Source organism: Wasmannia auropunctata, unplaced genomic scaffold (assembly GCF_000956235.1).
Source record: "Wasmannia auropunctata unplaced genomic scaffold, wasmannia.A_1.0 LD335828.1, whole genome shotgun sequence".
Lineage (NCBI taxonomy): Eukaryota > Metazoa > Arthropoda > Insecta > Hymenoptera > Formicidae > Wasmannia > Wasmannia auropunctata.
Window position 1 is genome coordinate 1,185,617 of NW_012027062.1, and position 18,628 is coordinate 1,204,244.

The 18,628-nt window shown below is 44.7% G+C and overlaps 2 protein-coding genes and 1 long non-coding RNA gene across 4 annotated transcripts in view; 2 read left to right on the forward strand and 1 right to left on the reverse strand.

Annotated features, from left to right (window-relative positions):
* The window catches only part of LOC105455917 (protein Shroom), a 159,290-nt gene that overhangs the window by 22,241 nt on the left and 118,421 nt on the right, over positions 1 to 18,628 (forward strand). Inside the window, exon 2 of the mRNA XM_011699627.1 lies at positions 1,980 to 2,471. Coding sequence (XP_011697929.1) covers positions 1,980 to 2,471 — 492 coding nt within the window. The remainder of the gene's footprint in view (positions 1 to 1,979; positions 2,472 to 18,628) is intronic.
* LOC105455920 lies at positions 8,669 to 10,210 on the reverse strand. The gene is made up of 2 exons (XR_975177.1): positions 9,838 to 10,210; positions 8,669 to 9,286 (listed from the first exon to the last, which is right to left on the reverse strand). It is a non-coding gene; the product is annotated as an uncharacterized LOC105455920 (long non-coding RNA).
* On the forward strand, positions 10,231 to 12,977 carry LOC105455919 (troponin T, slow skeletal muscle). Of its 2 annotated transcripts, none has more exons than XM_011699630.1 (7): positions 10,231 to 10,381; positions 10,448 to 10,789; positions 11,108 to 11,224; positions 11,443 to 11,733; positions 11,860 to 12,068; positions 12,416 to 12,625; positions 12,690 to 12,977. In XM_011699630.1, exons 1-7 carry the CDS (start codon positions 10,334 to 10,336, stop codon positions 12,856 to 12,858), a joined length of 1,386 nt encoding a protein of 461 aa, XP_011697932.1. In that variant the 5' UTR covers positions 10,231 to 10,333; the 3' UTR covers positions 12,859 to 12,977. The 2 variants fall into 2 exon arrangements, with proteins under 2 accessions (XP_011697932.1, XP_011697931.1); XM_011699629.1 differs by having other exon boundaries at positions 10,236 to 10,381; positions 11,437 to 11,733.

An 18,628-nucleotide genomic window follows, 5' to 3' on the forward strand; every position in this document is an offset into this window, starting at 1 on the left:
CTCAGTGATACTATGGATTATTACCTTTTTGCTCGCTGTTAAAGTTAACGACAAAATAACGAATACACTAGAACGTATTTAAATTCATACATAATTTTAATATGCTTTTATTTAACTTTTATTTAACTTACTGTTAAAAAAAACAGGATATTCTAATTATTTATAAAATATCAACAAGCTTGCTAAATCATTTGTAATGACCGGTAACAATGTTCAGTTTGAAAATTTACCGCATGATGCGCTTCGTAAGATTGTTTCCCGTTTAAGTGAGGAAATGCGAGGTGTTTTTATTTGATTCGGGAATGCAACCGGTTACCACCAAAAGTGCGATCCCTAAAGAGGTCGTTGATTGGCCGAGAAGAAGAGGATTGCTCCGTGATAATGCGTTTGCTTTCGGGTTCGGGCGCGGCTCACGAGTTGGTAGGCAAAAACGAGCATCGGGAAAAAAGCCGGAGAGATAACAGCATAGGGGGGTGAGCGGGTACCCGAACGGCCGGAGGGGGCGGCAAAACCGGAATTTCATACAGTGGCGTAACACGCTGGATAATACGTCGAGAATCACGAAACTGCATCAAGACTGCTACCTGGCTTCCCCTACCAACCTCCTCCTCCTCCTCCCTGTCCTTAACGTTGAATCCGAGATCTCGTTGCCGATTAGACTTTCGACGAGGTAGACTGTCCCTTTATCAGGAAGTCTAAGACTCGCTCGTTGCCGGTCAATTAAGTAACCTGCGTAACGCGGCTAATTAATTTCGCTGCAATTAATTAGGTGCATCTCGGCGAATCGTAAAGCGCGACGTTCGCTCGTATTAAGTCTTTAGGCGTCCCCTTCGGCTCACCGATTAAATATAAATCGCACGCGTTAGACATTGATTTAAATTATAATGCCGATCGTTAATTCGATGCGCCGTTTGCCGTGCCGACTGTGCGTCAGGATGTGGCATCGCGATAAAGTTCGTTGGTTTAACGCGTCGATAAGCGGCCTATCACGGCTCGTAACGAATGCGCATCGCGAGCTTAGTAAGAATTAATTGACATTGAGAAAGTGCCAGTTACTGAGAAGTGCAGAATTATCGATAAAGAAGAGCCCTCGAAGCCACACGTACAAGTCGAGAAGGTGCCACGCGGTGGCGGCTCCTACAGGCGATGGCCAGAAGTATCGATGACCTTGGCAAGGTCATCGCGTCCTAACTACTACCGGCCCTTTTTCCCCCCTCCGCCAGTCCTGTCTCGCTGTTTCGTCCCACATGGCCCTTATTACAATAAAGCATTCGCCCTGATTCCCTCGCGGGCGCATGCCATTCATTCGCCACTCCGTTCGTCTTCTGGCCTCGTCTTTCTTCTTTCTCTATAGACCTTTCTTTTTTTTTTAGCCACGTATTTTTTTATAGCGAATCCGATTGGACTAGTGCATTAAAGCCATTGTATACAAACGTAAAGATGTGTATTAATAGAAATAAACTGCGAAATCCTCGATACACTTTATTATACTATTTGATAAAATATGTATTAGGCATTTTATCATTTAAGATATTTTACTTTTACATTTAGATTAGATCAGTGTACACAACGATTTTAATTTGCACTAATACGTCCGAATTTGCTGTTAGTTTTTGCCTCGTTACATATATATATATATATATATATATATAGTCTTTCTCTATCGATCTGGATACTGAAATCGAAACCGCTGAACCGAGGCCGTCATGCCGCTCTCCTCGAACACCGTGAACGCAATCGTTTCATTTCTTCTTCTCTCCATTAAAATATTGTACGCCGTTGTCCTTTCTTCTTGCAACACGCGCTGCGGTTTCTTTCATCGTTGCCACGTGACGGCCGCGCTGCAGTTTTCCGTCCTTACGTACTTCATGAGCGCGCGTGGGAAGAAAAGGTGTGTGTTTGCTAAAGAAAGTAATCGAGCGTAATTTAATCCTGTGTAGCAGTCGTAAGCAATATTGTTTTGTCCCTTCTATTTACAGAAGTAAGAACGGCGATTCCTACGGTGTTCAAGACAACCATGCCGGAAGCGGCGGAGGTGGTGGCATAGGAAAGTGGTTGCGGGAACATCTGGGTGGCGGTTCAAAGGGAAGTCACGACGTTAACTCCACATTTTCCTCGAAGGGAAGTGCAAATACCAGCGATAACGGTCGGGACAATAAATCCTTGGGCAAGACGATTTACACGTCACAAAATCTCTACTGCAGCCTGCCAAGAGAGCATGGCCGCTACGTGCACAACGGCCCCCGAAAGATCATCAACCATGGTAATTCCGCGAAGTCTCATGGTTACGATCGGCCGCGATCGAACAGCATGAACCACCATGAGAAGTCTATGTCGAGCGACCTTGGGACCTTGACGCGAGGTGGACCGATCTACGGCAGCGAAGGCAGAAGCCTGAAGAAACGGAATCGCGATCGTCGTCGGCACTCGCTTCACGAGACGCACGATCAAGGCCGCAATCGTCGAAGAAGGTAAGAATTGTTTTGTGGAATATGATAGAGTGTGTTTGCTCAGCAGAGTTTAGAGCTGTCAATGGGAAAACTGCCTCGGCGTAAACGCAGCGTGATGGAATGCTTCGATAAGTTGATGATTTAAAAAAAAAATATCTATCAATCATGAATTTATTGTTAAATGACGGATACAGTGAGTCTGCTAAAAGTAATTTTCTTATAAATTCCTTTCACGTTTATACACTCGTTTTCGTTTATTTAAATAACAAACCATCGTATTTCCAAGAGAAGTGTCAAGATAATTCTCTCAATCAATATTTTTATCACTTGTTGGCAGAGGAATGCAAGATTATTCTGCCTGGGGCACCAAAATGCCTCTGCCCAACTCTAGTTATACCAGCAAGCGTTGGCATGGAGAACAACGTTACGTATAGTGGTGTATAGGGGCATACAACTTTTTTCCTACGATACCATCTTAATGGGGATTTCAACGCGTCGAGAACTCGCACGGCTTTTCGAAACGTAGTTGGGTGACGAACCGCGTTCTTGTTCGCGCACTCTTTAGCTGTCGAGAAGAGTTCGCAGAAAGCCGATGCAGGAAGCATACCGTTTCCTTGCGTAGGAAATGCACGTTCAAGAAGGGAATAACAGCGATGAAGTGCTGAACACACAAAACACTAAACGCTTTCGATTATGTGAGACGATGAAAACGGTTGAAGCGCTATTTATGAATCGCGAAGCTAGTGATTTATGGGAAACAAGGTATATTAGCGCATTATTAGAGATGATATAAACTTGTTGAAAATCCGTTGTTAACGAATACATTTGTTCACGTAGTAATTCTCCAAATTTTTTTCTTACCATTTAGTAAGAGATTGTTCAATAAGAAATTATGAGAATGCAGAAACATGTTTAAGCGAACATTAACTTCGCGAAAATATTATATACATTTTATACTACACATGTTGGAGTAAAGAATGTAAATTGAAAAATTACCTTTACAAACTTTTTCTTTTTTTTTTTGTAATATGATACAGCATTCATAATACATTACGTGGCATACATAACGAAACTCGACACGCATTAATGCAGGCACATTTATAGTATTACAGTATTACTAAATGTAATTCGAAAGGTTAATCGTATTTGAATGTAAGATATATGAGGAAGCGAGATACATATGTATACCATATACATTTCGTTCTATTCCATTTACGTCGAGAACCTCTCTTAACTACATATGTTGAATTATTTCCTGCAAATTTGTTGCATAAAGCTATGTTGAAAGCACATGTAGGAGGCCCCATTATCGTTACCCGCAATGAAGAGAAGAAGAGAGAGAGAGAGAGAGAGAGACACGTATCTGGATAGACGACTTCCGTAATAATAGAAAATCAGATCGCGCTATCTCCATTAGCGTCGGTTATTTACTGCGAAATGTAAGTGTACGCCGTATACATCTCTCTTTAGGTACGAAGGAAAATGCCGAATCACAGATGGCCGCGCCTTTGTTTCGCGATGCTGTTAACTCGTCTCTTGATTCACGTTCGCTTGATTTATCGTGAAGTCACTCAGCGCGCGAATACCGGCGCGCACGGAGCAACGTTTAATGCCGATTCATCCAGCGAAATTATAAAATGCGCGATACGCGTACACACGCGCGCACGTGCGCGCGCGCGCGAGTCTCTCTTCCTCTCTTTCGATTACGTCCCTTTACCCTTGGTACCACCGCGCGCGAACGTCGATGTGCAGTATAGCGACAGCGTGGGACGCGCGACTTCGGCGTTGCGCAATTTTCACCGCGGGTATTCCTCGGCGAGGAAGACCTTCGTATCTCTTCCTTCGCGCGCGTACGTGCGCCTTCTTGCTGCGTTTTTCTTCGATAACTTATTCGCGCTCGGACATGATTTAGCGTCGCAACGCATGATCTACAAGTATTGCCGGGGCTGTACATATACACGACGACGCGATGCCCGGGCAACGCACGTTCATAAATATGTCCTTATTGTGCGGCTCGGGACGCACGCGCATGGGAAATCCATAAATGCAGAACCCGACGATCGGGATTGGAAAACGGGGAGGGTGTTGTTCGATTCATGTTTATTCGCTTTCTTCAATGGGGCTCGTATTTTTTGTCGGGCGTTATACACGCGCCGACAGCGCGTCTCTCCTTCTCTCCTCACCGTTTGTCCCTGTCGTCCATTCGCGCCGAATAATAAATTGTAAACCTGTCTGAAATGATTCAGTACATCGACACGGGACGCGTAAGAGCTACGAATTTCTCGGCGGAAAATACTTCGCATACGTATCGGTTCTTATCCGCTGACAGCACGTTGGAAATGGAATGGTGGTATCCCATTATCTAGGATGATTTATCACTGCAACGCGTGACCCACGAACACTCGGTTGTGCTCCGTGTGCCGGGTGAGAGAGCCTCGACATACGCGAAGGATGCACTAAATTAAAAAGAAGTAATGCCCTTGGCACTTCAGCACTTCGCGCGGCAATTTATTTCCCATCTTTCGCAAATAACGAAGTAAACTCGTGATGTGAACAAATTATAACTTCCTTTGCGCCCCTCTATTTTATCAATGTCTAGACGTATAACTTTTATTAGGATGTAGTGGGCACTTATCTCAATAAAACACACCCGTCAGCGATCTAATAAAAACGCTATTCTTTAATATCGGTAATTGATTATGAAAACCTCTAATGGAGTTTGTTTTATGCATATAATTCCAATCTGTTTTTTTTTTATTGCTTTTATTCCTCTACCTTTCGCTGTTCGATCTCCTTGAGAGAATTTCTAGCGGAAGGGACCTCTTTCTTCGCACAGGTATACGTGGCACTTCCTCGGTGCGGAACCTCTCCCGGCTAGGGATGATTTAGCACGGCAGTTCGCGACAGAAACTGCGAATGCTCGGTCGTGCCACGGACGTTTGGACCTTACGTCGGTTGTAAGTGTTCACGTCTGGTATGCGGCCAGTGTGTACGGCCGGGATATATGGCTGTCTTCGTGCTCGTCCCACGTATAGCTTCCCTTCATAACATGTACTCGGTGGACTACGGATCTTTTCGCGGACGTGAAATAGCAACGCGAGTTCGTAGGGCCCCGAAGAAGAAGAGTGAGAGGTAACGTGAGGGAACGGCAGAAGGGAGAGACAGAGAAAGAGAGAGAGAGAGAGAGAGAGAGAGAGAGAGAAAGTGTAGAAAGAAGGAAGAGCGGGAGTAATCGGGGTTGTTGAGGCCTGAATTTACGGCGTGGACCGCGATAACCTCGATAGGCCGACATGAGCATATAGCCGCCCTGAAGTCGGTGAAGCGTCTATCGTGACTCCCCCTTTTCGCGCCATGAATTTTACACGCTCTGAGATATCGCGATTGTTCCGAGGAACGTAATGAAGACTTGAACAAAGCGAAGCAGCAATTTCAGAAGGTTGCTATTAAGTTTGCAAGAAAGGTATATAATTTCTACGATTTCAAAGAGATATCTCGTAACTCGATAAATTTTCAAATTCCATCGAATATCGCATCTCATCCTATTTTATATCAATCTAAATCTTCTTGTAGTCGCGCAATTGAAAGAAATTAATAAAAGTCAATGGTCGTACTGACTTGTATTGTTATTTACTTTCGTCATCGGCGATTTGTATTTATTCTATTTTTTATCTTATTTTATTAGTATTGAAATTAATTTGTAGTCTTTTCAAAGTATGCACATTAATGCTTTAGATATTTACAATTATAAAAGTAGCTATATTTAGAAAAATACATATCCAGCGTGATTACTCTGTTCTTTGTGGATCTCTGAACAACATTGAACTCTCGCGCGATCAAGAAGCTGCGGTGACCTGAACTTGAAGCGCTAATCAATACGTTACACGCAGGTATAGAACGTGGGGGGGATTAAAGTACGAGCAAGTATACGAGTACGAGATATCGAGTGGGCCCAGGTATGGCGGAAATCGCGCGAGATAGCGAGACTCAAGAGTGCTAATGTATTCGTCAGGCGGATTACCGGGGGCGACTGTGTTGGGCGACTTACCTGTACCCCTTTTCCTCTATCGTTCGGGGCCCACTTGTCCCGCTCTCCCTTCGCGTCACCACGAACCTGCGGCCCTTCTCGGCTCTCCTCCGCGTCCTTGCTCACCGCACCCTTAGACGCTCTCTTCTTCGCTCGCTTTCCTGCAGGGCCCTGTAAGCTAAATATAGCTAAGTTCGTGATATAAATAGAATAACCCTGCAGGCCAAGATGGCCGGGGTCAGACCTTGCATCGTCATCTTCTTTTTCTTCCTCTACTTCCTTCGCTTCTTCCTCGGCTCCCGGTCCCTCTTCTTTTTCTTCCCGCTCTACCTCGGCTCTCTGATCACTGCGATTTACCTGTCTCTTACTTCACCGTACGATTACTCCAAAGATTTTAACACTTTTGTCTCTCTTAGTTGATTCTCGTAATCAATACACGAGGAAGGTCGACTCCCCCGATAAGAGGTTCACCAATTCGATTTTTTCATCTTTGTATACCCTCGCACAACTATTTAACTGGAATGCATTTCAGTTATCATTGGCGTATTTTTAGTGTTTCATACGGCAATCGACATTCTCGTGTAAAGTCCCTGTTATTTCCCCGAGACCCTCCCGCTGCTATATATAGGTAATTAAACGCGAAATAGCCATAACATGCGGCAGACCGCATTCTCGAGCGTAGCAGACGTCTGCGTTTATCAGGATATCGCGTGCTACCAGTGTCGATCTGATTCTCATCGGATCTTGACACTCTCGGTTAGAAAGTTACAAGGGTATGGCCGATTGAAAGACTGCTCACCGAAGCGTCTCTAATCAGTTCAGTTCACAGTTGTGCTTTTTGCGCGAGATTAAATGCCGTCTCTAACGACCCAGTACTTTATACGGGGATGCGGTCGATGGTGCCCGCGGAATATCCTGCGTTTATCATTCTGTACGAGAAGCGGAGGTCGTAAGATCGAAAGAGTAGAAGAAGAAGAAGAAGCAGAAGGTGGAGAAAGAGCGGGAGAGACAGAGAGAGAGAGAGAGAGAGAGAGAGAGAGAGAGAGAGGAGGGGGGAGAGAGAGAGAAGGGGCGGGAGAAAGAAGAAAATGAGGAAGACGGCCCGAGGCTCGACCGACTCTGGCCAGGGCCGTATCGGCGGGATTAATGGCAGTGACATCCCGCTCGTGGCCAGATGAGATTCTCCATCTCACCCGCGAGCGAGAGCGAGAAAAGCGCGATACCGGCGAGCAACGATGGAAGCGAGAAAGAAAGAAAGAAGTATGTGGCAAGCGGCGGGGAAAGGGGGGAAGGTCCAGAAAAAGAAGTCAACGACGAAGTGGAGGAGGAGGCGGAGGGCGGCCGATGTGAGTCGAGTGCGTTGACCTTAGGATTCGATGCGCGTCCTTGAGGATACCAAGATGGCGGGTTTATGCAACCGGTCACAATGGTATCTGCAGGCTGCCGCGCTCCTCGTCGCGTTCTATTTGACGCACGACGATTCAACGCGCTTGCATTCTCGAGGGATTCTCTCCCTCTCGCTTGCGCGCGCGCGCGCGCATACACGCGCATTTCCAATATACATCGCACACGCACGCCGGCGCGCGCGACAGTGGTCGCAGACGTAGGAACCGCCGTATACGTTCACGTGGGTCGCACGTACGACCATCACGGACGCGAGTCCCGAGACGCGCCGTTAAAGCCAGTCAGTCCAGTTTCCATCGCTGCAGCAGCCTGCACGAACGAGCCGGGAATATACGCGGCGATTCGAAAGGAAATCAAATCCGAGGAAAGGCCAACGAACGGCCTGGACACGCCCGGCATATACATAACATTGATGCCTATGTACATACGTAAAGCCAAATGGAAAAATACACCGTGTGTGCCACACGACCCTTGCGATGAATTCTTCGAACGTTCGCGCGAACGGCGCGACGCGTCCCCTCGGCTCTTCCGCGTGGCACGTCTGTCTTCGGCTTGTCACTCGTCACGCCGCATAAACCGCTTTCTTACACTATACCGATTCCTTACTTGGCGCGACCGTGATGAACGAATGTCTTTCCCTGCGCAGTCTGGAAATGCTGATACGCTTTACGTTACAGCGTATCTCCGGGGAATAAATCACATCTGTTCCTTCATTTCCTCTGGATCGTGAAACGTCAGTTTGACGCATGACAAAGCGCATGTTGTATTTTGACTGCGCGGTACGAATTGCTCGCGTGCCAAGTTATTTATTATTAAAAAAAAAGAAGAGAAGAAAAGAGAAAAGCCGTCGCGTAACTTGTCTTACTTCGCAAATTCATCGACTCTCGCGAGATCATTATTTCGGTATTCACACACACTGGAGTCTGTGCCCTTTGTTCCTGCGCGCATATGGAACGCGCGCGCGATGAAAAAAATACGTATGTGATACGGACGATCGGGCGATGTGAGAGGCGAAGAGCTTTATGTCACCATACGTGTATGAGTGATACGTTTACGTCTGTAGTTGGCGGTGGTGCATGTGCGTAAACACGCGTCCGTCTCGCAAGTCAAAGCTCCTCACACGTGTGTCCGCATATGTAAATGCACACACGAGGCAAGTAGGGATCCTTGATCCTACAGGAATGCAGCGCTAGCGGCTGCCCACGCTGCCTCAAGTACTTCTTCGTCTCTTTTTCTCCGACCCTCGACATTGTCCCTACTTCTTTCTTTGTTTCTCCACACGGCATCTAATCCCGGCAGGAACCAGGCGTAAAGTGCGAGGGACCATCGGCAGCAAGCAAGTCCTCGTCATTCTGTAGCGTCACCTTCGTTGGCATATATTGTGTCTCTCTGCATCGCTACGTGGTGCCTAAAAATAAACGCGACACGTTATTGAATAGGGAATATTGACTTTCCTGCGTTCTCTAAAGTTGACGTTAGACGAATGAAATATTTAAAAAGTAATATTTCAATAATTAATGAGATGCGTCGAAATATGAAATAAGGAACGGACTATCTTTATCGTTGTGCAAAAAGATGCAACCTATCTTAATGTATATTAAATTTAAAAATATATTTCGTATACATGTTTTATTTTCTCAGCAAATACGTTTTTTTTTAAGTGTCAGTTATGTGTTTAGCTGAGCTCACAATCAGTTGAATTCTTTGACGAAAATAAACTTGCCTGAGAGCACAGTTAGAATTAAATTGTTCGCATTCAACAGACATTTAAATTGAGCCTTCATTAATTATAAAATAAAAATGTACTTTTATTATGGCAAACGAAAGAGAAAAACACAACTGCAAGATATTACGTTGTGTCGGTCCCTAAGTCCTGATGAATTACATACATACAGTGTCGTTGTTAATTCCCCTCGCTTTAACGTCTGGCAAACGAAAGATACTCGGGTTTCAACTCACTATGTTACTGCCGTCATGCGGCTCTTGCGTGATCGAACGAGGCACGTCCCCCATAAATAAACTTTTCATACATCAGCGGGAAGAGTGGCCAGCGCAGAATAAAGCACACGAAGATGAAATCATACCCTGCGCGCCGCAGGATGCACCGTGCATCCACACCATCCACACCGACGGTGTCCGGTAGCTCGCAGCAGTTTAATCGACGTCCTGCGAGGAAACTTTTCCTCCCAGCGCCTGCGTGAGCGCACGGTTAAAACCAACGCGGCAGTGGCAGCATATACGAGAGAGAAAAGATCATCTTCGATCGTCAAGGTCGACCGCATGCGGCTCGAGGCCTTCTCGCGAAGACGTCGATCCAACCGCGGTGAATTCGTTCGACTGTTTTCATCGTCTGGCAGCTGTTATCCAGCCCCGTTTCCCCGTAGCATTCGTTACTCCGCGCTCCGCGTCCCGGGGCGCGACTACTTACATTTATCGATTTAAACCGAGTCTCGATATGATGGAGCAAATGACGGAAAACGACGCGGACGGAGTCGTCGACGAGGTACCGCCTGCGGTAACTTATGGACCTCCCCAAAGGAATTGGATAATGCGCGATTAATTTTTGTAGGACAACGGGGAAAGGTTATACATGAATACTGTGGATAGCGATAATCGTGAAAATTCGGCACTGGAGAATGAAGAGTACGAAGACGAGAGAAAAGAGGGGGAAGCAGAAGGGGAGGAAGGCATTTACAAAATGGATGAGTTTTTTATTTGGGACGAGGAGCCGGGGGAACGCGAATACGAGGAGGAAAGATACGAAGAGCGGAGCCTCGAAGATGAGGAAGCAGAGGAAGAAAGAGATGCACTATCTGATATTGCGACGATCTCGACGGCAGAAAAGCCCGAAGAGGAAGTGCAGCCAGACGTGGTGGGGCCCGATCACGTGCTCGCTGAGATACCAGTCGAGGTTCGCATAAACTTGTCATTCTGCGTCATTCTGCCCGTGGAATTACTGTGCCTCACGACCTTCGTAATATTCTAAGGACTTAAGTCTCCCTTCTCATCACGCGCCCCCGCACAAACGTGTTTCCGCATTGTATACGTGTTCCGTCGCTATTGTGATCGATTGAAATGGTAATAATAAAAGGCTTCCCCAAGCATCTCGACGTGTTTTCATGAAATTACGATGATCGTAATCGCAATGTGTTGCGACATTAGAAAGAAACGTAGAATTAAGTTAAATGCCTACTACTTGCACTGAGATTTAATGTGATTGCCAGTGTAGATTTTTGCCAGTCGCGAGGCAATGCTCGGAAAATTAAAAGAACTTTTAGCTGAGCAAACAGAATTACGAAGGCGAAACAGGCTTCTCGAGGTGTGGATTATCAAACATATGAGAAAGGTTAGATGTTTAAACGAACAAAGTAAATTTTATATTCATCTAATTTAATTTCTATTTTGCACTTCAACCAACTGCAAGTTTTATTTCTTTTTTTATTTTTTTTAATCACTCTGATTGATTGGAATTAAACTGACGTATGTGAAAGTGCAGCATAGAAATAATCGCTGTCTTCAACAGAAACGATTCTCGCCACGATGCGTTTATACATGCAGATGCAGGAGAAAGTGACACTCGTGGATACGACGAAGGAATCCGAGCAAATGGAGCAGATCTACAAACAAACATTGCATACGTATAAGCAGCACCTCGACGACGTAACGGAGCGGAAGACGCGGTTAACAGCCGACATGCAAAGCTACGAAGATAGAGCGCAAAAGGCGCGCGACGAAAACGCGCGAGTGTTCGACGAACTCCTGGCTCGCGAGGGGGAAGTGGCGACGGGTCTCATTTACGCGAAGACCGGACGAATGCTCACGGAGAAGGCTGTCAACGAGATAACCCGTCGGCAGGTGTAACTTAATGACCGTGAATCATCACTTGTCTATTACAGCAATTATGCGACGTACCAATTAAATCCGCCCGACGTGCATACGCGTTAGTCGCGGGGCTCACGTGAGGGACTTCTTCATTGCCAGGTGTCACGACGCGAGATTCTCGCTCGCAATCGTTACGCGTACATTCTCCTGCAGCACCGTCTCGAGGAGATAAAAATGCAACTGCGAAATCTGGAAACGCTCGGGGAAGGGATGACCACCACAGATTACGAGGCTTTACACATGGCTCATGTGAATTATAAGGATAAATTGGATGAACGCGATAGAGAACTGGAAAAATTGCGCTACAAGTAAGAGAACGACGAAATTGAAACGAACAGTGTCGGCGATGTATTAACATAATTAATTTATCTAAGAGAATTGTGTACCTTTTTCGAACATTCTTTCGGTTATCTTATCGGAAACTATATCGCTAAAGATTGTGGCTGCGACTTTAACTTCTGCACTGGCGATATTTCATGGATTGCATTACTGATTTATGTAGAGCTATCCGATGAGATATCTACAGTGTCGCAGCTTTAATATGAAAGATCTTTGACTCAAGGCGACGAATGAATTACTACCGATGTATCTGTCTAACCATCTATCCGAACGCGGGCTTTATTATTATAACCGCTTGTTGGCAAATCGAAATTAGAATCGCTGAAATCGTTAACGGAGTCGCCCACTATAAAGAGAAGGAGACATGCCTCGCGGAGGATATCGAGTTTGAGGAACGCGAATTGAACGAGTATCGCGAGCGGACAGCCAGAGTTCGAGAGGATGTCAATAAGCTCCATTTAACTCTGAGAGATTTACGATGGGCTCAGGACGAGAAGAGGCTCGAAGGCGGGCTGCTGATGGTTCCGTAAGATCTGTTAATTTTGTGTGTAGCGATTTCGGTCAATGTCATTCACGGTTCATCGACCCAGACCGGTGCTGCGTGAGATGGAGAGGATGATGAAGTTGCTGGACGCCGTGAGGTACGACATTGAGATAATCAAGCGCGAGATTCACCGGTACGGCCCTGCGAATGGGAAGAAGAAGACGAGCGGCAAGGCAATGTCGACGATGACGCAGGACAAACCAGGTCGTTTCTAATAAACGAAATCCTCTAACATCTCCTCCACGGAGGATTTATTTACCGACTGTATACCCTCTGCAAAAATGCATACGGGACTTGACGGACGTAAATAAACATTGCACTTTTTTACCTTTAAGCCGCTCATTTATTCGTTCGTGTTCCGTCGAAGCGAGATTTACAGCCAATCAAGATTCAGCGCAGCTGGTACGATAATTAGCGAATCTCGCGGATTAATCGCCGAATGATTGATTTTGCGCGCGGACATTATATGAGAAACAAACCGCGCTGGCGTAAATCACAAACACGCCCACGTGTATACGCCATATCGAGGCACTTACGGCTTTGCACGTGAGCGCGATAAGTCGTTCGCATTATCGCCTTCTGTGTGACAGCTTAATATCATAGCAGCGAATACGGGCGATAGCATGAGTTATCCGCGACCAAACAATCGCAAATTTCTTTAACGTTGTGTTGCGTGCAAATCGCTGTTCGCGCCGCAATCACAATTACGTTATCGCGATTTAAGAACAGACTCGTCATTCCGCAATGATGATTTCGCATTATTCATGGAGCCTGGTAATTGTAACGTTACGGTATATTCAACGGTATACTAATTAAAAGGATAGGTTCGTTTGCAAAAATTAAGGGCTGGCAAGAGGAACGTAATTAAAAAAATACTTTCTACGTACGTACGACGCGCGCGTGTAACTGTCAGACTCAATTGATTTATGTTAAGCGGCACACGGCGTACGAGATTGAACCTTTCGAAAGCGAATTAATTCGTCCGATCGTGTCAATCCGCCTACGGGTGTTTTTATGCCGATTCGTTGATCGTTATACGATCGTTGCGTATACATTAGTGGACGATTTATTCGTATATCTCGAGCGTACAGGCGCGTTTTGTCGCCGCAGCACCTAAGTGTGCTAGTTAGAAGTGTATCAATTATGAATTCGAACAGAGAAAAAAAAGAAACAAATCTTCATACAGGTTTTCACCCAGTCTACCTCGCGTCACACGCATGACGTTAGTGCGTTCTTAACTCGATTACTGCATTAGAGCGAGCGTATACGCATGTAAAATCCAACATACTCGCGACTTTCCATGCATATAGAATGAATCCGGGCAAGGTGGAATAAATTGATCGCGCGTGCGAACATTAATTCTCTCGACGACCTCCTCATTCACTTTTATTTCATCGCTAATTATATGCGAAAGTCTTGCTCGAGTTTCTGTGATTTTTTTTCCACTATTTCAAACCATTTTATTTTTAGACAAAAAAGGACACGTTGATGACACACAACAACATTATTTCAAAAATTGTCATAAACGCTGCAAAGAACTTTATACATTTGCTCAATTTTATAATTTCTAATCAATTCTTTTCGTTATTTAATATTTTGAAATGTCAATGAAAAATCTATGAAACTCTCGTCGCATTACAATTTTGCATATAAATATCTCGCATTCACATGTAGAGATTTCTGTATATTATGCTTTTGCTGTATATTATGTATTTTATGTGTGAATGTCGTTTCGAATGAGTTTGAATAACCAGCGAAGATTTTTTACTTACCAGGATGAATCGCAAGAGAATCCATTCTAAAATTAATTATTAATAAAAAGTCTCAACTCAAACGCAGGATTCTTCTACGTTCTCCACTCTATCTCTTCATTATTATTCGTTTCCGGCAATTTCTGCATGATCATTTTTCAAGTTCTTTATTAAATAGCTCTCTTGAGAATGCGCATACCGCAAAGTGGATACAGAACTTCTATTTCTAACAAATAAGTAACGACTTTTGTTGTGCTACTAAATAGATTAATAGTTTGAATCTTTTTAGACATCTTTTTAAACGTCGGCTACGCATCACGTGTTGCTCTTTCACAGATCCGCCGACCGTGTCCGGGGATTCCTAATGATTATTACATGAAGATCTATCCATTTCCTTCGAATTCCATGACTTCTCGCATCGGTTCCGAAGCAGGTTTCTAATCGCACGAACGACTCAACGTTTCGTAATTCTTATTACAGGCTCAGATGAGTTAGTGGAATGGCGTTAGATTAACAAACGCGTTCATTGTCAGCGTGTGGGTAGTCCCATTCATTCATCCACCCACCGCGAAGTACGGCGTAATTTAAAAGATTCGAAAGGTTATCCACAGTACATTCGCATGCGGGCGTGCGCGATCCCAGAATCACAAGTAATCGATCGAAAAAGGATGTTCATTAATTTCACGTAGGCGTAGAATGGACTTCAGCGACAAGATAAAATCGAGCGAGGGTGTATCTTTCCCGCCGTTTGCATCGGAAGGGCGAGGCAACGATCGGGTGAGGCTCCCTCTCGCATGATTTGGAGCCAATTAGGGCCGGCGTTGAAGCCATTAATCCCTTTTGGTAATTTGTCCGTACCCGGAATTGATTTAAGGCCGACACGTGGATCGAAGGTAAGACGAATGGCTCTGTGTAGGCCACAAGAAGAGGTGACGTGTCAATTAAGCTACCCTACAATTCACCAGAAAATTATGTACAGAGGCGACGATACACGCGTGGTACGATAAATCACGGCCAGTTTCTCAAATGGTTTTCGATTTGATGATTATTTATGCATGTCGATAACGTATCGTGGTGAGTTGCTCCGGCCATCGAACGAATATGCGATCGCTCGATGGCCGTTTAATCGAATCGCTTCAACTCATCAAGTATTTCGCAAAATATCTAAGCTGTTTGTTTATATGCATTTTATATAAATTTCGTACATTTATGTCATAACTTTGTAAGGCTAATAAAAGAACGGCGATTTTGATAAAAATTTGCATTTGGATATTTTTAAAGAAATCTCATCCGGGATTCGTCGCTTTTTTCTCGGTTCTATATCCTTTACACCGTATTCAACCGTCAGGTAGATAGAAAATTCACATATCGCGATTGTGTGAGTTTTCTACCTGCGTCTTTGGGGACACCTCCGGAAAACTCCGCTCTTTATCTCGAAAAGAATTCCAGCGTTCATATTTTTTTGTTGTCCCTTCTCTACGTATCTTTTTTCTTTTTCTAGTTCAAACTTGACAGAGTCCAAATATTCTTTTCTCTTTTTCGTTTAATCTTATATTAATTGTTATTAATATATTTCACTGAATTTTATTATTTTTATCTTTCTGTACTCTCTTTGTACATAACTTTAAAAAACATATCTTAAACTATCAATAGATGCTTAATATGTATTTTTGCGCTAATGTTAGTGACTAAAGTAAAATTCAAATTTTACAAAGCAGATTCAACAAATTTCTGTTAAGATTTCCATTTCTTTTAAATTTAACTTGCATGTCTTGTGAGCGTTGTTATAAAGTTTTTTTATTTTTTTTTCTTTATTTCATTTGTTTTATCAAAACGCCAAGTGTCAGAGTTCAACACCTCCGGTAATAAACAACGACACCTCGATTGGTATCGCGTAAACCGAGTGGCTGGTCCAAGGCGAAACCATGCAAAACAAAGAGAAATCTCCTCGCGAATTATGCAGATCGGGTGCATTTGCATTTGCTTAGCATGCACCCCGGTTGTGCACCACGGCCCTACTGCAGTATGAACTTTCTCATGTGGTTACCGTAGAAAAAATTGGAGGTATCTAAACCCATGAATCCCGCGGTTGATCTCTCACACGGCCCCGCCTTTTCCGAAAATCGATCTGTCGATCTCACGACGCTTTAACCCTCTCCGAATTGGATCAAGTGAATTTTTCCGCATTAATGCCGATTTCTCGATAATGCAATGCATTCGCGTGATACAATTCGAGACTCGAACGATCGACGTTTAGTTTAACGATCGATTCAGAGCCTTCAATTCAGACTGCGCAATTGTAAATAATAAAAAATTTAAAACTACAAGAACTACGAGAACATAACGGGGTCTAATTGTAAGGCTTAAATATTTCATAATTAATTTTATTATGTGTTTTGTTTGAACTACATAACAAATAGTAAATTGTAATTTAAATAACCCTCTTTAAGAAATACGATGTGTATAGAATCCACAAGAATCGACAGGTGGTTTCTGTTGACTGATAGTACTGAGATGCGGAGCAACCTGTCCACCTTTCCTATCGCTTACAAATTTTGTAAAAGGCCGAGCGTAACGCGGCAATTACACGAACGCGGAACCCTTCCGTAAAAGGGAAAACGCACGTTAAGGAATCGTGTTCATTCTCAAGGTCGACCGGTATCCTACCGGCTCCTGCCGCGGCCTGCATAACGCGTTTCTATTACGCGGTCAATTGCAACGATTGTTGCGTGTCTCTCGCAATCAGTGGCTCTCGGTCTACACGTGCTCCGTATCGCCCGCATTTGTCCTCTATTCCCTTTCCAATTTTATCTGCACTTTTAAAAGGCTCTCAGTCCGTTTATTTCGACTTTGTTAAAGAAATTTGACGAGTTACGCATTAGATATTTTAATCGCGACAAATCAATCTTTCATCTTGCCGTTCTTTCGATTTCAATTTTTGATTTCTTCTGTTGTCAATAGCGGAAATCTATATACGTATCTGCACCGCTGTATTGTTTTAATCACGACAAAAAACTCGATTTCGCCGTCTCGCCCGACGAGCGGAACTAATTTCTCGAAAAATTCCGTTGGTACCGCTCACGAAGAAGGTCGGACGAGCTGCCCTTCCTTAAACCAGTTATCGCGACACAACGGTTTCTTTCGGGGCTGATTGCGCTCACGAAAATGGCGTAATCATCGTGATTAACGAGGAAACCATGTCGTCGTCTTCGTCGTTCTCTTTCGTCGCTGAGCCTCTAATTGGAACACGTCGGCGTTCGAGAGACTGCGGTCACCGCGCACGTATCGGAGAGCGCGCGGCGTGGTAACACATTTGGGTCGGTACACGAATTAACCTCCGCATGAATGCTTGCGTGCTTATACGCAAATGAGTATATGGATACGTCATGTTGTGTATATATATATTATATATATATATATATTTTACTCTGAGAAACAATGGCGTTTCAGCGACGCGTTTCCGCTCAAACGTGCTCGCTGTTGCGGGCGGTGTTATCAAACATTCGGGAATGCCTTTAATTGTGCCTTTAATTGAATCGACCTCACCTCTCCGGGTTAACAGCATCGAAGGACTCGACGTCCTTGGCCACAACCGGCAGATGGTCGGTAAGACGTTGGCCGGTGCAATCCGGCTCACGGTGCACACCAATGCTGGTATGTGCATTCGTGCCCGTACGATCTAACTTACGAGGCAACATCTCGTTTCTTTCGAACTGGCCGCGAACAAGAGCAAGAAGATACCGGGCACCTTGAGTGCCTCGACGACCGAGAATTTCCTCGGGGATATTGTCGCGACTTCTCGCGCCGGAACGCGCGTTCGCATCGCGGACGGCTCGTCGCGTCCTCTTTTTCCTTTTCTTTCCCGTTTTCTTCGGCGTTTTCATTTTCGATATTACATCCCAGCCCAGAAAGGTCGGGTCGCATTAACCGGTACTTTATGCGCCCCGCGAAAATTATTCCCGATCCACGACTGTAAATAATGCCATTGTGATCACGCTCTCGCGGACCGTTGCGCAAGCAATGCCGCATGCACACTACATGGATGCTTATCCCGCACGGCGACGCATTTCAGCGTTACGCATAAATGTGAAATTATGTAAGTACTGCGTAAGCGTGTAATAAGTGTAAACCAATACAATATTTTAGTAGGACTTTACGAGGCGATACCCCCCCTCGCGTGGGTGTCGCGCGTTGTAAGAACCCGGAATAATTTTTACGAAGAGGACCGCGCGCG